Source organism: Oryzias latipes, chromosome 6, assembly GCF_053564925.1.
Source record: "Oryzias latipes strain Hd-rR chromosome 6, Olatipes_Hd-rR_3.1".
Classification (NCBI taxonomy): domain Eukaryota; kingdom Metazoa; phylum Chordata; class Actinopteri; order Beloniformes; family Adrianichthyidae; genus Oryzias; species Oryzias latipes.
The window spans coordinates 9,280,408-9,304,103 of NC_136242.1; the positions used below are offsets into that span (position 1 = coordinate 9,280,408).

The 23,696-nt window shown below is 40.2% G+C and overlaps 1 protein-coding gene across 3 annotated transcripts in view; it reads left to right on the plus strand.

Moving 5' to 3' along the window:
• insc (INSC spindle orientation adaptor protein) overlaps nucleotides 1-23,696 on the plus strand; it is a 76,065-nt gene that overhangs the window by 24,001 nt on the left and 28,368 nt on the right. For all 3 annotated transcript variants that reach the window (XM_004069393.4, XM_078949251.1, XM_020703798.3), the window contains exon 2: nucleotides 2,673-2,764. In XM_004069393.4, coding sequence (XP_004069441.1) covers nucleotides 2,691-2,764 — 74 coding nt within the window. In that variant the 5' untranslated portion in view covers nucleotides 2,673-2,690. The remainder of the gene's footprint in view (nucleotides 1-2,672; nucleotides 2,765-23,696) is intronic.

Below are 23,696 nucleotides of genomic sequence, written 5' to 3' on the forward strand. Positions count from 1 at the left end.
CTCATCGTCAGCGAAAATCACCTGGGTGTGAACACAAAAAACGTGGCGAAAAACGCTGGCGAATAACGCCTGGCGAATATTCGTCCCGGTGTGTACGGGCCTTTAGCTTCGTCACATGAACATTTGTTTTAGCATAATCAGCTTGTTTTTTACATTGGGGGCCGTGGTGCAGCGGTAGGGCGGTCGATCCATGATCTGGTTCGATTCCCAATGTGTCCTTGAGAGACACTGAACCCCACCTTGCCTCTGGTGAGAGGTTGGCGCTAGTGTGTGAATGTGTGTGTGACTGGGTGAATGGGTCTGTGACTTTCTACCTTATAGGTAGAAAAGCGCTATATAAATATACGCTATTTATCATTTATGCCATGTTGCAAACAAGGTTGGGAGTTACAGGTATTGTGAACACGCTAACATGGTTAACCAGTGATGTGTTGCAAATAAATCCTAGAGTTAATTTGAACAGAGTTTATAAACTCTGACTGACTGATGATTATATCTCTAACTCTTTTGTCTCGCTTAGTGCGGCTTATAGTTCGGTGCGCCTTATGACAAAAGTCTAAAAATATACTATCTTTTGACGGTGTGCCTTATTATCCAATGCGTCCTACAGAAAATATATTAAATTGGAAAGTTTGGCTTTTAATTAAAACATTTCATGACATAACAAATGTGAAAAATGAACAGTGTAAAAACAGAGTGTAGCCTGTGATGGAATGAAAGCGATCGCTTTCAGGCCAATGGTCCTTAACACAGCACTTAGTGACACACTCTAAGTGCTCAGGACTGAATTGCTTGATTGGACAACTCATCTTCATTTATAGTGTAATCCACAGAAGAGCCCTGTAATGAGCCAGAGCCACACATAATGGAATTTGTTGCAATCGTGACTTGATGGCTGTGACCCTTTCGTCAATTACAGGGCCGGTGTAATTCATCTACACCTCCAACATGGTTGTAACGGTGCAATTAAACTGTATCAACACTCGCTCTGTTTTTTGTGCTCTGCTCTGTTTGCACAAAGCATAAAAGTTGTCGTTTTTTCTTTTTGTCTCTTTACTGTAAGCAAACCCCACTTCCTAGGCATTGGCAAAGAACAGGTATAATTTCTGCATCACTGTGATGCTGAATATGGCTCTACAGGAGCCATGCCAAGTCTGCAGCTAAAAGACCCCCTCCTCTCTCTGTCTCTTGGTTGCTTCTTTTTTGTGAGTCCATCCTACGACTCATTCATCCATCTTGGTTTCATTCTCGGTCTGGATCAGTGACTGCTGCTGCCCTTCAGAGAATACAGCAGAAAAGCCCTTTTCTGTTGCTAGTCCTTCATCAAATTCTCCTCTTGATATTAATCACACAACCCGTAGTGTTTTAGTGCAGTAAAATCCAACTTTCTTTTCTTATATAATGTACTGCTACAGTTTAAATTCAGCTTCCTAAAATGGATGAATGGTTTAGTCATTGAGGCATTTTGTACTGTTTCTGCTTGAAGAAAATCGTGAGATTGAATGACTAACGCCTCATGTGATGCACTTTGCTGTTTCTGTGACCATTAGAGTCTCACTCTGATCATCTTTTAATCTATTTTCAGAGCATCCCCAATGGTCTTTTAATCCTGATCATGCTGTTTTTACCAAAAAAAAAAAAAAATAAGAAATTTCAGAAACCATGCCCTAGTTTCTGAATTTTTTTTTATTTTGGCTAAGCAGCAGTAGTTCATTACTAAGTCATCTCCGAGTTGTAAGCAAGCCCGCCCCCACTTTCTTTCACCCATCTGTTTACAATGCAGTTTTGATCCAGATTCCAGCTCAGATGAGGAAAACAAAGACGTACATGGATCTATTTGTCTGCAAGTGGATGAATAAGAATGGAGCGAAGCAGGGAGATTGTGGCCCGCCGTATTTTTGTTAATATAATATCTTTCAAACAGCTTTTAAATGAAGAAATTCTCACAAATGCAACTTTAAGCTTAAATGTATTTTTTTAATATGTTTTCCATCCTGAGAAAAAAGCCACAAGAACATGTTAAAAACACCAAAAATACAATTTTCCAAGCACAGCAGCTGAAAAAAAAAATCTTTTTCTAGCTGTCTTACATTTATGATCACCCCAGTGAAGGTTTGTCATTACTGGTAAAGATTGTATCCAGGTATGGTAGAAAGGCATCTCCTCACTGAAAATGAACTAACTTAAAGGGCATCCATCACTAAAACTGTGGTAGAAAGTTGTGGGGCTCTTAAGAACGTCAGCTCGTTCGCCTGAGCTCAGAGCGGGGAGTGGAGCCACCACCTGGCAGCAAGCCAGGAAGTTAGAAGATAAGAAATATTATTCCACTGGCACACCAGCAGCTTGCAGCTATTTAAAACAGGGAGGTCTATTGATAATTGAATTACTTGGAGGAAAAAATACAAGACAAGAATAGAAAGCTTTGGAGGCAGATCAATAAAGAGATTTCATAATGGATAACACTGCAGTGGTGAGCAAAACAGCCACGAAAATCCGGCAATCATGTCCGTGACACTGTGTGGTATTCAAAGCGGGCTGAATGAATAATGCGGTACCATAATGAATATTTTCAGGAATACATTAAAAAAATAGAAATTAGACAAAATGCATCTTAGGAACTGTTCATTCTTGTCTGATCATGTGATCTTATGGTTGTACATGATGTGTTTCAGATGCTGCACTGAAGTAAGATGGCCTTGGAAAGAATGGCAACTCCCCAGAGCAGCCCAAGACAGAGCAGCTCACTGTCTTCATCCCCCATGAGGCAAGTTGTAGGAAAATATGTCCACCTGATTTGCTTTGATTTTTTGATTTATTTCAAGCATAAATTGTGGACAACACAAGAAGAAGTAGTTTGCCCTCTCTGGGTGGGTGGAGTGTTCTTGCCCTATAGATGGAGGAGTTTAAGTATCTTGGTGTCTTTTCCATCACTGAGGAAGATCAGAGCGTCTGATTGACAGGCCGATTGTAGCGGTGTCCGCTGTTATGTGGTTGCTGTACCGGTCCATTGTGGTGAAGAGAGAGCTGAGCCAGAAAGCAAAGATCTCCATACACTGGTCAATCTTCAATCCAATACTCATCTATGGTCATGAGCTCGGGGTCATGACCGAAAGGACGAGGTCCCGGATACAAGCAGCTGAAATGAGCTTCCTCTGTAGGGTGGCTGGCCGCTCCCTTAGTGATGGGGGAGGAGCTCGGTTACCTACGGAGAGCTCGGAGTAGAACCGCTGCTCCCCCACATTGAAAGGAACCAGCTGAAGTGGCTCGGACGTCCTGGACGACTTTCTGGGGAGGTATTCCAGGCATGTCCCACTGGGCGGAGGCCCCGGGGAAGACCCAGGACACGCTGGAGAGACCATGTCTCTTGGCTGGCCTGGGAACGCCTCGTGTCACCCCAGAGGAGCTGGAGGAAGTGGCCGGGCAAGGGAAGTCTGGACATCTTTGCTTAGAGTGCTGCCCACGCAATCAGGTCTTGGATGAGTTGAGGGAGATGGATGTATGGATGGATGTATGGATGGATGTATGGAGGGATGGAGAACAAAAAACACAGATATCTTTACATAATTTTAGCAATGAAGAAACTAATTGGTTGAAAAGCAAAAAAATGAACACAAATGGAAGACGATGCCATTCTCTTAGCAATATGATTACTCACAATCATACATTTTTGCAGTAATGCATAGTAGAATACACACATAGGTCACATTAGATTCATCAAATTTAAAAATTATGAACTAAAGTCAATTAGAATCGGATTTCTTGCCCAAAAAGGAATTGGCAGAAGCACATTTACATGATCCCACCCCTATTGAGATGATTTATTTTATATTATTGCTTCTGATCTACACCTGGTGTTTTGTCATTTAATAATATATTCCCAAAGGGAAACCATTTCCGTGTCAGCTGCCACCTTAAAGTGTTTAGCTCAGCATTAGACCTTTGTCTTTTACCGTTGAATCAAGAGATTACCACGGTCTGAGCGTAACACTCTATTTACAAGGACAGAGCAGGAGGTCGGTGCTTCAAACTTGACAGAAAGCGTCTCTATCGGGCTTTTAATTGATTTAAATATCAAGCTGTTTTCAAAATGTTCGCCATTTGGGTTCAGAAAACAATCTAAAACTAACAAATGACATTGTTGTAGCTAGTTTGGAGACAAATTAAAATACAAGAGTCTAATGAACTTTTAAAACAACAGTTTTGAGCAGAAATGTTTGGGTGCAAACTCCTAATGGGTTTCAAAAATCCACTAGTATGGCATTTATTTTTTGAAGGAAAACAAAGAACTTATTTTTATAATGTGAACGTTGCAAAACCAGAGTTCCCAGAACAGTATGTGTCGAACACATGGGACGTCCTCATTGGGCCCTCCTCAAGCTAATTGCTTTCAAAGCAACACAGTGAAAATGCAAGTTATAGAGGAGAAAAAGCAAAGCTTTAAAGCAGTATAAAGATTTGTTGACAATGCAGACGTTGTCATTTCCAAGGAGATAATGAAGAGTGAATGTAGGCGGTATGTTGACAACTCAGTAGAGTCAGAGGAAGGCGGGAACAGACAAAGGAAGACACTTTTTTAGAATGCGAACCACATGTTTTGATGAGTTTGAGCTTAAATTAAGCCCCTTAGTCTTTCTGCACCAATGGCAGTAAAACAGAACCCTTTCTATATCAATCACGTTCACTTCACTTCTAATTTCTTACCAATCAAACAACAGGTTTTACAGAACATGATAAAAGTTCTGTTGAGATTTCTCAAGAAGAAGATACAAAAATGAAAATTCCTAATATGAAGACATCTTAGACTTCTATAGAACTAAAACCAAGAAACAGCTTCCACCAAGCATGATGTTTGCTTTATGGATTTAGGCGTTAAAAAACTCAATATAACCGTGGCTTTGAGATTGGATCTGTGGAAGTATTTAAGGTGGACTTTATATTCTGGGAGATAATTTATTGTAATGTTTCTTTAGATCTCCATGATCACTGCAACATGAAACAATTTCACAGGTAAAGCACGACATCAATGCACTGCAAATAAAGGAGGTCGGAGACCAAAAATGTTCTACCTAATACATGTAGCCATTAGGTCCAATTAAAAACAGTTTTCCTGTCAGGGTACGAAATGAACACCCGCCCATTTGTGAGCATTTTCTCCTCCTTAGGGAGTAAAAGTTAGAGCGTTAGTCGCCACATGGCGAGTAAATGTTTGCGTTAAATCCGTCAGGTTTATTACTTTTTTGTGAATTTCTTTCGTCTTTCATGCTCCTCCTCTACCATCTGCACGTGAGGTAAACCAGCGTACGGGATAGCGCTGGGTTTCAACGATAATTTCTAGAATCGATTTGATTTACTTTTTCATTCTATCCCATCTACGCAATTTGATTCATTTTGAATTTACATGGTTGACACATGTAGACATACTTGTATTGAAATATAATTATTATTTATATATGTTTTGTAGATATTCATATAAATCTGATACAGTTCACACACTGTAAAATGTATTGGTGAAATAATAAACCAATGAGATTGTTAACACTATCCAGTTTTTCATGGTTTCTCTAACAGAGAAGCTTCAACAAAAATCTGCAGATCATTAACATTGTAAAGAATTTATATTACAAAAATAAATGTTCTGCCTCTCCTGGAGGGCGTTTCAGTTTGGCCTCTAGGTGGAGCTGGCGCTATATCTAAAATAAATTCCTACGGTCGACCGAGCCGTCTTATGGGAAATTCCATTATACGTGTTAGGTACTGTAACCGGAAAAGAAAAGGCATAAAAGATTGATCTCTACCTTCATGGATCGCTTATTGATCTATTAAGCTTGGATCGATTCAGATCGATTTTATCAAACCATCCTTACAAGACACCTCCCACCCCCCAGTCACTCCTGTAATTCACCTCTCTGTTCGTTTTGGCTGATGGAGCAGCAGGACATGTGCCGATTTTTAACAAGATCCAATCAGAACTGGATAATAAACCTGCTGGACAATATCACAGCACAAACAGGAAGTCTAATGCGACGTGTTTGCTGGACACTGGTGCTATGATGCTCTGTTTCCTGTGTCACTTAGACAATATTTTCACGGAGAGGACTTTTAGACGTGGCAGATAGATATAACAAAATTGATTCGTTGGACATTTGTTTGAAAAATGATATCAACAGACATGAATTCACTGTGTTTATTAGCAGCATCTTTGTAACCTCACAGATTTCATTTCCAATGCAGTGACCAAAACATTAAGCTTTCTGTTCATCAAGGTTTTGAGTTGGTCCGATCCCAATTTTAGACAGAATGTCATTTATCAGAGTATGGGACGTTGACCCATGCCAAGGTGAGTTTAGTCTTTAAGGTCATCTCTATTTTCAAATCGTGTCCAGTGGTCTTTTAATTATGATTTTGCTGTTTTTAGCCATATCATTAAACCTGTATCATTTTCTAGGACATAGTGTCTGCAGAGCAGCAGGAGTTCGTAAGAAATTGTGGGCGCGAAGTAAGCCTGCCCTCAATTATCATCATCACTTTATTTACATTCTTTCCCGTTAGTTTACAGCCTCTCACACCCCAAACCTAACATTACAATACAACACAAACTGTGAGCAATATTGGAGCTATCCAGCAGTTTTGATCCAGATTCCAGCTCAGACGAGGAAAACAATGACGTTCATGGATCTATTTGTCTACAAGTGAATGCATCAGAATGGAGCAGAGCAGAGACCTTGTGGTCTGCGGTAGTAACCTGTACTTCACACAGACTTTTCCCAATACCATTGTGGGTCTGCTCCTGTTTAACCACAATTTAAGTAAAGAAATACTCTGGAATGCAATTTTAAGCTTTTTTTTTTTAAGTTAAATGTCCTCCAACATCAGAAAAATGCCACAAAAACATGTTAAAAACACCATTTTATCATTGGAGTGGGTCTATAACCAATAGAATTGGCTTTTCTTAGTAGTCTTTAGGGTTTAATAAAAGTCACAAAACAAATGCAAAAGCCTAAAAAGAATCAACTCATAGATATAAAATCATTGTAAAAGAGCTTGGATGTCAAGTTTGTGGACATTATATGTCTTATTTTAAGATAAGGTACCCTTTTTCCTCAATAAAAACTACAGGAAAGAGTAAAAGAAACTTTAGTCTGTCACCGATATAGGGTCATTCTCATCACGTCCTCAATAAGAATCAAATAAAGGCAAAATAAATTATCTTTCATTTTTCTACCTACTCACTCTGTTGTTTGGACGAACACCGTGCTGATATTCTGACAATTGTTAATGTTTTTTAGACCAATTAGGTGAAATTGACAAATTTCCCCCGGAAAATCTCTAATGGCACAGTAGTGTACTGTAACACACTGGCTGAAAAACATGTAGCCACACAAGTGCAAGTAAACACGGAGATGACGTCTATCATGTGTCTTTACCTTTCTGCCACGCACAGACCGAACCATAAAGGCCGTCTGAGCATCTCACGGCTCATTAACAGCCAATAAATGTGATGAAGAGAGGAGACTAATGTGCTGCTCAGATTTAGTCCAACTGCAAACACAGATGCAACACTTTAGTGCACACAGCTGACCAGACCAGTCTTTTCTGGGCATCATGTTACACTGGAAGAGTTCGGTGAGTCATTACGGTGTAAATAGGTTAGCCAAGTTCCTGCGTCTGCTTCTTTTGTTTGTTTGTGTGTGTGTGCGTTTTTACGTAACGTTGGCGCTGTTGACTCATCGCCCACGGTGGAAAATTGGAAAAGTTGCATAAGCTTGGGTTTGCTAAAGTAAAAAAAAAAATAAAAAACATGGAAAGGAAAGGCTGGTGATGGTTTGAATCCATATTGTGACATTTTCCAAATCTGCCTGCAGGGCTTTTTTTTCCCCCCTATACTGTACTTCACTGTGCATGTCATATGAGGCAAAGTCAAAGAGAAAATAAAAAGGGAGACACAGATTTGGTCTGTTTTGTCTGAGGTGAATCTAATCTTGGCTGCACATGAAAAGCTGTCTGAAACATCTGGGAGTCAGATGTCCGCACCGATGCCAGGTCTTTCTTATACCAGCCAGAAGCCACATTTATTCTCTACCCATGTGGTTCTTCTTAGGAGCCAAATGGCTGACCATGATCCACAAAATCAATCTGGGATGCACATCTAAAACTATGTTTTGATGACTCATTTTACAGTATTAGTATTTTAGCTCATCTGACATCTATTAGAATCATCTTCATTGTCTGTGCAGGAAAGTATTGGGCTTTGGAGAAAAATAAAGCAATCATTTTGTTTCTTTTTGGTGTCTTTATTTATAAATCGATTTGGAAAAAAAAACTTTTTCCTGGCCCAATTTCCAAAGCCACAAAGTTTGGTCCATAAAACATCTCGGCTCATTTTGCTCATATTTCCATCCTCTCTGCACCAGCGGTCGATGGTTCTGTTCTGGTATTTGACAGAGTTTCCGCTCGTTCTTCGGTTAGGAATTGCAAGTCATTCAATCCAAAGACTCCACTCTTTGACTTCCAAACTTACAAATGCAAGAAAAGAAAAGCTGGAGACCTAAAATCATACATTTGTTAAACCTATTTCTTAAAAGACCCACTCTATTGTACAGAAGAAAGAAAAACAAAGGCATAAAAAAAAAAGAAAAAGAAATTTCTATGCCCTTCTTTTGTCTTTCTCCATGGCCCTAATCCTCTTCCGTACCAATGAAATCCCGTTTTAGGATATTTTTTTTACATGTTCTTGTAGCATTTTGATGATGGAGGACATTCATAAAGACAATTAAGCAAAAAATTTCATTTCTGACTATTTCTTTATTCAAAAAATTGTGAATCAGGAGTAGAAGAGTTGAGTCGAAGTTGAAGATCGTATTTGTCTTGGGCGGGCTAGAAGCTCCCTGCTCTGCTCTATTATGATGCATCCACCTGAAGATGATGATTTATCATTTTTATTGCCCAGATAATGTTAGGTTTGGGGTGTGTGGGGCTGTAAGCTAGCAAGATAGAGTGTAAACAGTTGGAGGATGGGAAGGGTGGGTTTACCCTTTGTTGACGTTCTTGCCGACAACTCGGAGGTGAATTTAAAAGACCACTGGGAACACTTTGAAAATAGATCAAAAGATGATCAAACCTTTTAAACAGGATTTAAAAAGAATAACTATATATAAGTGTGCTGTTTAAGAGGTACCCAGTCATGACAAAGTGCACATTTTTTATCATATGAAGCTTACAGAAAACCTTTGTTGTCAACATCTCAATAAAAGAAGAAGCTTTTGGTTGTCACGACAGTTGCCAGAAGTCACCAAACATCGAATTTGCTCTGTGTAAAGAACAGGCAATGTGGAAATTTAATATGGAGAGAGTGAAAACAATGAAGGAGAAGTGCGTGACTGCAGGTGGGAGGGGCTGCTGGTCCGCCTGTGAGCCTGTGGTTCTTTTTTAATGCCCATGCCATGGGTGTGGTGCGTATGGGAGGAGCCTAAAGCAGCACTCAAAGGACTTGTTTTCCATTTTAGAATTACAAAGCACAAGAAAACCTGAAAAAGAGTTATTACTGGAGTCCAAACTGCCACTGAAGAGACACAGATTTTGAATGGAAAACACTTTAGAAGTATCTCCTGATACACGGACACTTCGCCTAACCTTGCTTTGCTGGAAGAGCTCTTCCGTTGGACTTTAAAGTCCCACTCCAGCTATATATTTGCCTATTATAAAAGCATTACCAGTGGTTCTTCAATAATTATTATGCAGTCTTTAGCCAAAATATTTGAAAAAACCTGTGTCCTATTCCAGGACATAGTTTCTGCAGAGCAGCAGCATTTTATTTCAATTTGTTTTTTTTAACTTGTGTAACGTTTTTACTCATTTTAATATTTTCCTACATGTTATTCCACAACCTCAACCCACAAACAGAAATGCACAGACTGGTGTGTTTTAGTAAATAACCCCCCCCCTTCCCCCCCTTCTTGAAAAGTCATTTGTTTTAGCTTGGATTGTATTCTCTTTGTAAACTTTTATAGAATAAAATGCAGGTGTGTTCATAACATCTCACTGAATGAATTGTTCTTATGTCTCATTTTTTAGTGTGCATAATAGCTGAAGGGTGGGTAGAGGGTACCTCAACACTAGAGTTAAAGTACGGACAGTACTAAAGGCCAATGTTGACGGACTGGAAATACAACTCCTGCACAAAGTTTGTGTAGTGTTGCATTGCTTTGCTTTGCTTTGTGTTGCGTTGCATTGCATTACTTGGTGTTGCGTTGTGTTGCTTTCTGCTGCTTTGGTTTGTGTTGCATTGCTTTGCTTCACATTGTGTTGCTTTGCGTTGCATTGAATGGCTTTGTGCTCAGTTACTTTGTGTTGCTTTGCGTTGCATTGCTTTGTGTTGCTTTGTGCTGCATTGCATTACTTTGCGCTGCATTAGATGACTTTGTGCTCCGTTACTTTTTGTTGCTTTGCGTTGCATTGCATTGCTTTGTGTTGCGTTGCTTTGCATCGTGGAGGGACAGGCATCAGAAGCTGACACTAAGGAGGCGGTGTAAACCTTCAGACTAATTTATGAACGTTCTATTTTTTGGGGTGAACGCAACCAAGGCACACCACAGATGGACACGTGGGAACTCAATTTAGTGGCATCCAAAAACTACTCAACTTACCAAGTTCAGCCACAGTTGTTTTTTATGTCTGTTCGTGGGGAGCGCTGGTAAATCTGGGTGACATCTAGGGTTCCTCTTGGTTCAAAACCTGTAGGGTAACAGCTAGGCAGCTTTTTTGATGTAAGGAAACCATTAATCAAGCAACAAGGAGCAGACATTACTCAGCATGTGCTTATGATCTGTGAAGTGCAGCACAGTGTGGACAGTGTGTAGAACTGGAGCACTGCATCCCCTGAAGAACAAATAGGTCCATGTTTTCCAATAATGGTCACACATGACAAACTCTGCTGTTTGCCCTGTGAGCTGAAACTGTTTGCAGTGGAGGCGATGACTCACAAAAACACATATGCCGTCACTGACTGTAAATGGATTTATGACTTATGATTAGAAACGCCCCATAAACAGCAAACACTAAGGGATTAACACTGTAGCCTGCATTTATGCGGGCATTTCTGTTTTTAGCTCCAAGTTCAGTCTGTGATTAATAAGGTTCCTAGACCTTTGGGCTTTCCTCCAGACTGAATGGTTCTGCTTTGATAAAGACAGATGACACAGATTGAAGGGTTAAAAACTCTTACAGCTTTTCCAGACGACATGCTTTGAGAGATGATTTTAGACCAGACGCCTCTAACCTTTAGAATGGGCAGTTCTGAAACGGCTCGGTCCTGATGGGAAAAGTGAGAGCTTTTGGTGTCCTGCCAGACCATTAGGAATTTATTTTAATGTATTTGCTGTCACAGGTAATAGACAAGCTGATTTTTTTTATTCAGGTCAAAATTTAGGTCCAGGCTGAAATTATGAATCCACATACAATTTTCATGGATTGTTTTTATTTGCTTTAATAATTGCGATCACAAATCCCTGGTGGGCGTTGGAATCAGATTGTTTTCCCTCAATCGAGGAGTAAAAATGAAAAGTGCTCTCGTTTAGATTAAATGTACTTAAGGTTTTTGATTTTTGCTGTGAACTGGGTAGTTTTTTTTTCTTTTTACTGATATAAGACAGTTTTAAAAAGCTAGCCTCCTTTTATAGTCCAAGAAATTAAACTGAGTTATCACTTTCTGCGTTTGTGCAAAGCAGTTTATTATATGAAAAAAAAAAAAAAACATCCCGCACAATTAAACCCAATTACAAAGAATAAAGCTAAAAAAAACCGTTTTACCAACCTGGTAGTCAGGCAGACATTTTGACACTTGTAATCTGAGTGATATTTTAATCTCACTCATAGGTTTATTTTTTAAATCCCCAGTTTTTCTTCTTAAATCTGAAATGAAATACTGTTTTTAAAACTGTATTTGATGAGTTTTGCTTTATTTATTTGTTTCATGGCCAACGTGGGAACTATTTTATTCTAAAATCAGCTGCTTTGATTTGATTACTTTACATTTTCCTAATGGTGGGGCATTTTTCTGATGGACTCAGCAAAGTCCTTCCAGTCCTTCCAATGTACTTTAAATGACGAAACCAAATGCAGAGTTAAATGTTATGTGTCAGAATTTAGAGATCTGTCTCCCCCTCTGGTCACTGGGTGGAGCCGACTCAAGAGTTCTAGACGCACTACATCTCCCAGCAACCCCAGTTTCTGAAAGTTGCACATCTGACTCTCATATACTAAATCAATCAGAGTCTACAAAGCCAGGGGTCCCCAAATCCAGGCCTCGAGGGCCGGTGTTCTGCTGGTTTTCCAGAAACCCTACCTTATCCCTTGTGGGGTCCAGATGACCCCACTCCCAACGTTAAAGTTGGGAGTGGGGTCATCTGGACCCAAAAAGACAGTGCTCTGAACCTTTTTTCTTCAATGATTTGTGATCTTCACTGGTGTCCATGGATTACATGAAATCTTTCCACCTTTATCCACCTTTGTCATGGTAGGAGTAACACGTCAAAATAAGGGTGGGGTCACCTAAGATAGCACAAGGGTTAAATGTCAAGCAAAGTCAATACATTACAACTGACATGGGACTTTTTTGCACATAATCAGATAACACGTCAATGTAAGGGTGGGGTCATCTTGACCCCATAAGATGGCACAATGGTTATTTGCTGCTGATTACATTGATCAGGCGTGTTTCGCTTATAAGGAGCTTCAATGGTAGGTTGATTGAAAAACATGTAGGCCTGCATTTGGGGCCCCCTGAGCCTCACTCAGTGGGAAGTATTGTTTGTGCCGCTCTGCCTTCATACCGAGGGTTTTATCAAGATCTGATCTTCTGATTTCCAGTCGTCTGCCTGTCCTTGTGACAATATGAAGTATCTGCCAAATAAATGCATAATATTTGAGCAGCTGATGCAGAAAGCTTTTTAAAAATATAACCATACTTACAAATGGGTACTTTTAGATGATTCCCTTTTCAAATGGGAGAGCATCACAACCTGGAGAAAATGATGTATGATGTACTGAAGGAACATAGAGTCCTACTACAAAGACATCTGATGGTCTGGACTTCACAAGGATGAATAATGTTACATAAAGCGGTCATAAATACGTGAAGATTTCTTTTAAAAAACAAAAGCGATTAAAGGAAATTCATTTTTCGCTGTCGTCTTTTGTGAGCCAATGCAGAAAAATTCAACTTAAAAGTCTAGGACAAGTATTTTCTAAAAATGTCCTCCTCCATTCTCATTACACTATAAATTAAAGCTGCAAGTGGCGGTGATACCCACCCCAGCTGCCCTCCCAATGCCCCCTTGCTGGCTGAGTGGCCCCTTCAGGCCCCTCCCCCTCTGCTACCTCTAGCCTGGTCAGAGCTGCACGTGACAAATTTATGAAAAAAACCTTACAAAATGTTGGCTTTCCTGTTAGTTTTATCTCCACAGCATCCATTTGGTGTTTTGGTCGGCTAGCGTTGACCAACAGGTCTATGTCCTTTTTAGAAGTATCTACAAAATTATAAATTTGGATTTCCTTTGTGTTTGTTAACCACGCCCACATTCCTAAAATATTCATATCACATGTTCTATCATTTTGTTCTTCTTGAGCCAATGACTCATGCATTACATTTTCACAATATTCTGGTAAAAGATGTGTGAGTAACAAGGAAATACCACTTTTTCAAACTCGTAGTTAAAGATCTAATAACTGCCTTTCAAATGATTTTTAGCAAGTAGGATCGCAAAGGTGCTCCAGGAGTTATGTTGCAATAGATAAAGTCCCTAGGGAGGAGTTTAAATTTGCAGCTGCTTCTGTATATTTCTTTCATTCACGATAGTGGCCTCTTCCCAAGGTCAAAGGTCAATGAAACTTTGGTGGTGGTTGTAGACTTCCCACCCTAAACCTAACTAATAACAAACTATACAGTGCAGGACTATGTAGCGGCCTGAATTTTAAAAGCACTTCAGACATCATGCTCACTACTTTTTTTTTCAATTTGCTGAATATGACAGCGTCGATTTCACGAAGTTAAAATCGAATTGATATGAGCGTTTTGCGACAAATTATTTATGGGTCCACTGTCTTCTGAAGATAAAAACGTTGATGGATTATTGGAAAAAAAAAACTTTTAAATACATTTTTTGGCAAAAATTGATCAGACGCAATGCATTGTGGTCTATATTCGCTGATTTAGTAAACATTGATGCACACTGGTTTTTTGCAGGGACTTCAGGGAAATTTCTAGGGCACTCGATTTTGGAATTTTAGATTTGGACAGCACTTCAAAATGGCGAATGCACTCTATAGTGTACTATGTAGTGCACACTGTAGTGCACTATGTATTCTATGAATTTGTAAATTGCCTTAGATGGTCTTGAATAAAGGTTTTCTTTGCCCTTATCGTGGGAAAATGGGAAAATCATCAAATTTCACACTTTACCACAAAAGATTCGCCAAGTAGGCATCCCACAATAATTTCAAAACTTGGTTTAGATATCCCGACACGTGTGTTTTGGTTTCATTAGTGTATTTTAAACAACCAATTTTTTATTTTTAGCCCCATAAGAGATTTAGGTCCCGTTCATTTTTTTTTCTTTAAGGTTTCTCCCGTTGTGATGTCATTATTTTAAGGGGGTTATTGACTATGCACAAGATTCCTTTTCACCTGGTACTAGGTAGGTGTGGGCACATTTTGGTGAGTTTATGAGTATGTGTGTGTGGGGGAGGGGGGGGGGCATTTTAATTAAAAAGCGCAGTAAGACACAACATAGTGATTTGATTTGATTGTTTATTTCAACCATTGTGAGAAAAGAATTGTGAAAACCAGGAGTAGTGCATGCAGGACAAAGTGAACTCAATAAATGAACATGTTTTTCTTAATTTGGATGATTGTTGCCTGATTCTTCATTTGCATCTTATAGAGGAAGAAGAAACCCAATGCTTCATTACTGAAAACCTCTTTGTGGGAAAATGCTGTGGACTTAGTCTGTATTGGTCTTTGGTTCAAAGCATTATTAGCTTCTCCCTGCAAGCCCAATTCTACACCATTTATCCTTCTTTGGAAAGCAACCCTACTATCATCCTCTTTTCATTTCTGCAGTCAGGGGAGTGATGTCTGGCTTGGTGGGCAAATCCAGACAGATTTATCTTTACAGGATCATTTTACACAGTGGAGGAAAATCGCTTAAAAAATGCCAGATACGGTCAAATTTATATGGGATGACTGTTTTTAAACTTGGGTTTCTTACTTCATTTGTCTGTCTGTCTATCTATCTATCTATCTATCTATCTATCTATCTATCTATCTATCTATCTATCTATCTATCTATCTATCTATCTATCTATCTATCTATCTATCTATCTATCTATCTATCTATCTATCTATCTATCTATCTATCCATCCATCCATCCATCCATCCATCCATCCATCCATCCATCCATCCATCCATCCATCCATCCATCCATCCATCCATCCATCCATCCGCGGGTGGTTTCTCCTCCAAGCTCAGGTCCTCTACCAGAGGCCTGGGAGCCTGAGGGTCCTGCAGTATCTTAGCTGTTCCTAGCACTGCACTTTTCTGGACTGAGAGGTCTGAGGTCTTTCCAGGGATCTGTTGTAGCCACTCCTCCAGCTTGGGGGTTACTGCCCCGAGTGCTCCAATTACCACAGGCACCACTGTCACCTTCACTTTCCAGGCTTTCTCCAGTTCTTTTCTGTGTCCCTGGTAGTTCTCCAGTTTCTCATGTTTCTTCTTCCTGATGTTTCCATCGCTTGGCACTTCCACATCCACCAAAACGGCTTTCCTCTGCTCTTTATCCACCACTACAATGTCTGGTTGGTTCGCCATTACCATCCTATCAGTCTGGATCTGGAAGTTCCACAGGATCTTTGCACTCTCATTTTCTACCACCTTCGGAGGTGTTTCCCATTTTGACTTTGGGGTTTCCAGTTCATATTCTGCAGACATGTGTCTGTATATTATTCCAGCCACTTGATTGTGGCGCTCCATGTATGCTTTCCCTGCCAGCATCTTACACCCAGCAGTCATGCACTGGATTGTTTCAGGCGCCTCTTTGCACAGCCTACACCTTGGGTCTTGTTTGGTGTGGTAGATCTGAGCCTCTATTGCTCTGGTGCTCGGGGCTTGTTCCTGAGCTGCCAGGATGAGTGCTTCAGTGCTGTCCTGTAGGCCAGCTCTTTCTAGCCATTGGTAGGACTTCTTGATATCAGCCACTTCAGTTATGGTCCGGTGGTACATCCCATGCAGTGGTCTGTCCTCCCATGAGGATCTGTCCTCCAGCACTGCATCCTCTGTTCTCCATTGTCTGTGACATTCACTGAGCACACTGTCAGTTGGGGCCTTGAGCTTGATGTATTCATGGATCTTGGATGTTTCATCCTTGATAGTGGCTTCCACGCTCACTAGTCCTCGGCCTCCTTCCTTGCTGCTTGCATGCAGTCTCAGGGTGCTGGATTTGGGATGGAACCCTCCGTGCATGGTGAGGAGCTTTCGTGTCTTAGCATCTGTGGTCTGTATCTCTTCCTTTGGCCATCTTATTATTCCTGCAGCATAACTGATAACTGGCAGTGCGTAGCTGTTTATTGCCCCGGTCTTGTTATTGCTATTGAGCTGGCTTCTCAGGACTTGCCTAACCTGTTGGTGGTATTTAGCTTTTTCTGCTTCCCTTGTTTCCTTGCCCCCTGGTTGCCATTTGCCTGTGGAATTCCAAGGTACTTGTAACTGTCCTCAATGTCTGCCATTGTTCCTTCTGGGAGTGAGACCCCTCCTGTGTGGACTACCTTGCCTATCTTTGTCACCATCCGGCTACATTTCTCGAGCCCAAATGACATCCCAATGTCAGTACTGTAGATCCCGGTGGTGTGGATCAGGGAGTCAATGTCACGCTCCCTCTTAGCATACAGTTTGATGTCATCCATGTAGATGAGGTGACTGATGTTGGCCCCAGTTCTGAGTCGGTATCCATAGCCAGTCTTGTTGATTATTTGGCTGAGGGGGTTCAGACCTATGCAGAACAGCTGTGGGCACAGAGCATCACCTTGGTATATCCCACATTTGATGGACAGTTGTGCAAGTGGCTTCCAATTGGCTTCAAGGATGGTTTTCCACAGCTTCATCGAATTTCCTTTGAAGGCTCTTTGAGTCCTGTTGATGTTGTGCAGCTCCAAGCATTCAGTGACGTGGCATTCGTGTGTGGCATTGAGTCATAGGCTTTCTTGTAATCAATCCAGGCTGTGCACAGGTTGGTGTGTTGTAACTTGCAGTCTTGAGCCACTTTTCTGTCAACCAGGAGTTGGTGTTTGGCTCCCCGGAGTCTTTACCAATGCCCTTCTGTGTGTTGCTCATGTATTGATCCTTGTGCCTATTTATCTTAGTTTCAATGATGCCAGACATGAACTTCAATGTTGTGGAGAGACAGGTTATTGGCTGGTAGTTGGATGGGACTGCACCCTTTGAGGGATCCTTCTGGATCAGGATTGTTCGCCCTTCCGTTAGCCATTCGGGGTGAGTCCCATCTCTTAGCAGCTGGTTCATTTGTGCTGCCAGGCCCTCGTAGAGTGCGGTGAGCTTCTTTAGCCAGTAGGCATGTATCATGTCAGGGCCCGGTGCTGTCCAGTTCTTCTTACCTCTTTCTTGGATGTCTGCCACTGTGATGGATACTGGATTCTGTTTAGGGACGTTGCTATGTTCTTTTCTCAGAGAGACCAGCCACTGGGCATTGCTGTTATGTGCTGTCACTTTCTCCCATATACTGTTCAGTTTCTAGCCTTGGTGGGTCTGATCGGCTGTTTTGACCCTGCCACTGAGCGTACACTTTTGCAGGCTGAGTTGCCAACAGCCTGTTTATCCATCTGGCTTCATTGTCTCTTGTGTACCTCTTTAGGCGGCTGCTCAAGGCTAAAAGCCTTTGTTTGGCAGTTTCCAGTGCTTCAGGTATGGGCATCTGGCTGTATCTCTTAGGTACTTGCTTTCTCATTGTATCTCTTTGAGCCTCTGTCAGCTTACTCACATGCCCCCGAGTTGGCTTGATTTTGGCCACTAACCGTTGCTTCCATAGTGGGTATTGTTTTCTCCCATGGTTGCTCTTATAGCCAAGCATCTGAAGGATCACTGCTGCTGAAGTGTAAACCAGTTCATTGGTTTCTGTGATTGTTGTGGTAGGAATTGCCCTCAATGCTTCATTCACATCTTCCAGGAGACTTTCAGGCTACTCATCACTTAACCGGTGTAGCTGGTGACGGGGTTTCCTAGTGTTCATTCTAGACATGATCTTGTCTTTCAGGTCAGTTGCTGCCTTGCTCAGCGTATCTATGGTTGTTGGGGCTGTGTACCCAAGCTCAGGGTGGGAGTGTGGTATAGCCTCCTCTCTGACCTGCTGTTCTGGCTACCCCGTGGTGCGATTGCAATTGTATTGTACTGCTTCAATCTCAAGTTGTGATAGGAGTTGCCGTTTGTGGATGTTAGAGCATTGGGCTACCAGTTGTTTGGCAGTAAGCCTTGATTGTGGGTTTGGAAGCATCCATTCATTCTACATTCTCTGCATGTAACCCCTCTGGGTGGGATTGCTTGAGTAGTGACATTCTAACAGAACCTTGTTCTCACATCTAGTCCATTTCCGTCTTGTTCCAGTAGCCCACTTTCCATCATGGTGCTCTGGTCCCCCAGCACCTGATGCAGACCTTGTTTGGCCGGGCGACGTCTGAACCGGCATAACATGTGGTTCATTGTCACTTAAATTATGAGGTAGGCAGTAGGGTTAAGGGTCTTGTCCAAGGGCCCTCACTGGGTGATGTTATCTGTTCACCATTGATACCATTACCATTCATTGATTGTTCATTCCCCCCGGGAATCAAACCCTGGTTTCCTGCGTACCTAGCCGGTTATATATGTAGATATATACTGTACATATTGCAATTTAGTCCGATTGAGTGCTTCAGGAAAACTGCAAAATAAAATAAATTTTTATTGTTTTTCTAACTTCTTTCGGAAAACTATAACAATATTTCCTCTGACAATTCCTTATGAGGTTTTTATTTATTTATTTGAAGGAAGGGATTTGGGCGCAATGGTACCCAATAATAAATGTATATCTTGTAAAATAACATTTGAAAGCTTAGGTGGATAAACTACTACATGGATTCGGGAATTGATGAATGTCTCATAATTATCAAAAAGAAAATCTAGTTTTCCTCATTATTTTTGTTATACCTTCTAACAAAAAAGACGAGAAAAATGCAGAAGCAAGCAGTAAAATAATCCCTACAGTTTTTCTTTAAAACTGACAACTAGGAGCCATCAGGTTCTCAGATTTGACTTATGAGTCACAGGAGACACATCCTTACAAGCAGGTGTTTTTGTATAATTTCTTCTGAAATTGTTGGTATTTGTGTTTAATTATTTATATAGAGGTAATATATGGAAGCAGATTGCATTCAATAAAAAAGAACATCTTTGTTCTAATGCTTTCATGTAAAACAAAAAGAAAGCCACTATGTGTCTGTGCCATAGATATGATCCATGTCCGTTTAGTTTATGTGCTTTGAACTGTTTATTTTTGTTTGTGGTGATGCAGAAAATAAGTTACAGTTGCAGTTTCTCAGTAACTCACCATAAATAATCTCAAAAACATCACAAAAACTCATTTTTGTTAAAACAAACTCCACAAGAATCCCTAATATTACTCTTTCTGACAGAGTGAGCCAGCATGTTTGAGTAAAGGAAGTTACGACGTGTCTTTTTCTTCTCGCTTTAGGACTACAATTGTTGTAGCCTTAAAAAAGATAATAGCAAAAAATCTGACAAAAAGTTTTGAGAAAATCAGACAAAAATTACAGCAAAAAGTCAATAAAAATTATAGCCAAAATCAGAAAAAAATGAGAGTGAAAATCTGACGAAAATACACAAATCAGAAAAAATTTATGGTGTAAAATCATAAAAAATTATAGCAAAAATCAGAAAAAAATGACAGCTTAAACTCAGAAAAAATTAGAGCGAAAATCAGAAATAATTATAGCAAAAAACAGAATTCATCAACTATCATTAAAATTATCTACAGGAGCATCAGTAGGTGACCCATTAGGGTGGTCCTTCCAGAGGGCTAAATTTTCAAATTAATAATTTTTCTGCTCCAAACCCTAAAATTTGTTGGAATAGCTGAAAAAAATCTCCTTGTAAATTTTTTTCCAATTCCAACAACATTTACCCCTCCCTCAATGAGAATGGTATGGTGCCTCAGCAGAAGACTAAGGAGAACTAATCTGGCTGCCAATAGATGGGCTTGGCAGTCTCAAAGACTAACAAATATTTGGGACAGAGACCATACATTGGATATGGAATATGAATATCGCTTTTTTAAGAATTTTTTTTCACATTTAGAACAAAAAGGAATAAAAGCATACTCAGTCATATAATGGATGTTTTGAATGTTTACAATTTACATCATCATTGATATTAGTTCTTTTTCTTACATGTAGAATTGTAGATTAAATTGTTTGAGATCAGTTCTGATGTTAATACTTTCATTCTAATTTTAATTGTTATGTTGTTTTTATTCCTTGACAATGCACACCCATAGGGGCTGAAGGGGAAGACTTCAAGGTCACTGAGGGAGGGGTAAATATTGTCCAATTGAGACAAAAATTCACAAGAAGAGTTTTCTCAGCTAATCCAACCAACTTCAAGGGTTGGAGCTTAGAATTTCCAACTTCCACTTTTTAGGACCATCCTAGTGACCCATGGACTGTCGTCTGGATTGACTCACAAACAAAAAATAAATAGACACTTTATACTGATCAAAACGTAATACTTCCCTAACGTTTTTCTCTGTAATGTCGGTGGATAAAGTCAGTAGGAGGAACAAAACAGATCATGTCTATACGGACAGTGTGGCTTTTCAACTTTTAATTGCAGCTCATCTCATAGGATGGATGGATGTCTGGATGGATGGATGGAGTTTTGACCGTCATGCCATTCACCCAACTTTGTAAAACAATCTTCATAACAATGGTCCCCACTCTTCTGGCCCATCCAAATAAGTGACTGCCATGGAGTTTGCTCTGACTGTTTCTTCTCTATTGACCTCTCCTGCTAAAACCATCAGATCAGCCTCCAGGTAGATGTCACTCCTGCACACCTGGATGCCCTGTTTATAAGTCAAGAGCTAAAAGCGGAGAATATTCTTTATCTCCTTTTCAAATGTTGACTCATAGCAGGTGCCGCTGTAGCCATCGACCAACACATTCTCAGGGAACTTTGTCTTTCCGGCTGCAAAAGTCTGAGCTTGCCCCCCTTAAGCCTCCATTCATTAGAGTCAGTGCAGGGAGGGATGAAAGCTGGGAAAAGTGTTTGCACAGTGCAGCCTGTCGCTTTAGCTGTCGTCATCCTGAGGGAACATAAAGGGTTAAACTAACAACGCCAGAAGCTGGCAATTATCAGAGCATTGACCTTAAACACACATTATTGATTCCAGGAATGCCATGTGGATTTAGCTGAAATCCTGGTGTTTCCTGTGGCTATTCATAGCTCCATTTGGTAGAAAGAAATAAAGGTATTCATTTAAATTCTTTACATCAGTGATAGGCAACACAGAAGTTGAGGTGTTTTTTTAAATAAAAAAGATAACACAGAAATAAAACGTTTCTGAAAATGCAAAAAAGTGTTTTCATTGTTAAAATATAAAACTGACTGGCAAAGTTTGAAGCAGTTTCTTCAGCCCAAATCAAAGCCCTAAGAGAAGCATTTTTTTCTTTCATCAGTCAGTGAACAACATTGACTGAAAACAATCTGTTTTTTGCATTTTTCTGTGTTCTCTTTGTAATTCTAAGATAATATTTTTTCAAGTGCAACTTTCCCAGAATTTCTAAGTCTTTCTAAATGTTGCTATTTGAATGCTCAATTATGTTCTCTAAAGTAGAGATTTTACCTCCCATGGCTGCTCCTCTTTAGATTTATTGTTCTGTTAAAATCCCACTCTGATCATCGTTCCCAGCGGTCTTTTAATTATTATTAAGCCATTTTTAGCCAAACTCAAAAAACCTCTCATTTTTTTAGGATATGGTTTCTGCAGAGTAACAAACGTTCATCAGAAATTCACCTCCGAGTTGTGGGTGGGACTGCTGATGCAGAGTAAGCCCACCATGACTTCCCATCATCCCCTTGTTTACACTCTCTCGCTAGCTTACAGCCCCTCACTCCCTCAACCTAACATTAGCAGTGCAACAAAAATAGCAAGCAATATTGAAGCTATCCAACCGTACAGTTTAGATCCAGATTCCAGCTCAGACGAGGAAAATTCATGGATCTGTTCGTCTGGAAGTGGATGCATCAGAATGGAGCAGAGCAGGAAGCTTGTGGCTTGTCGATTGTAGCACTTGTGTCACATCTACAGCTGAATTTTTTTTTGTCTGCTCCTGATTTACAACAATTTAAATAAAGAGTCAAAAATATAATTTTGAGCTTATTTTTCTTTATATTTGTCCTCCGTCACAAGACAAATGCCACAAGAACACGTTTAAAAACACATTTCTTACCTGAGTGGGTCTGTGAAATGTGCCCTGCCTCTTAAGACCTATTGAGTGGAGTGTTGTGTGCAGATCAACCGTCTACAATGTAGTCAGTACGCCTGCTAGAAAGAGCACCGCCGTTATTACTTGATCCAAACACTGTCTCACAGGGTCAAATAGTGGGAGGAAGAAAAATAAAATTACAGTGTGGCCATGTTTAATGACCTGCCACTGATTCAACACCCACTTTGGATTGATGGAAACAGCCTCCTTAATTTTGAACTGATTAAGCATGTTATTATATGTGGAGGAGGCAAACGTGATGAAGCTTTCTCATGTAGACCAGCTTGAGCTTAATCAGGAGGGTGGTCAGCACCAACGAGTTCCCATTATTTTGTTTGCAGAGCCTGTATGGGGTCAGACTAGGTGTTTTTTTTTAACAAGCATATTTTCCGCTCTCAAAAACCTTTTTTATTTTATCAAAAGATTAGTGTGCCTTATAAGGTGGAGGACCTTGTGAATAATGGACTTTATTAATAAAGTTTGACTGACTGACACACTGAAGGTGTGCCTGATACACTGTATATGACACAAGTTTGAAAATAGACCATTAATTGACGGTTGGCCTCATAGTGCAGACATTATGGTTGTTTAAAATTTGATGGTTAACCACTAACTGCCTTCCTATGTTAGATTTTGTGGCTGCAAAGATTCCTCAGGCTGTCCAGACATTAATCTAAACAGCAATATGGTCACGCAAACCATCATTGCGCACAAAAAAGCCAAGCATTGTGCCCTAAATCCCCATAGATTTCTTTTCCTTACATGATTTTGCTAAAACCATTAACCTGAGATCGAAGGAAGAATCACATTCTGAAATTAAAATTTAACTTTGCTGCATAAAAAAATGTCTAAAATCCTCATTAAACTATTACACCGTAATTTGAAGCCAAAGGGACTTCATTTTGGCAAACACAGTGTGTTAGATCGTGGTTTACCTTTCACAGTCTTGCTGGGTTTTTTTTCAGTGTCATGACTTTTTCTTTTATTTAAAGCATTATGTTCTGCATCCTGGCTGTTCTTTTTTTTTTTTTTTTTTGTTTTTTTTTTTTTTTAACTTGTCATGTCCAACAGCTAGGCAAACAGACGAGAGCTGAGG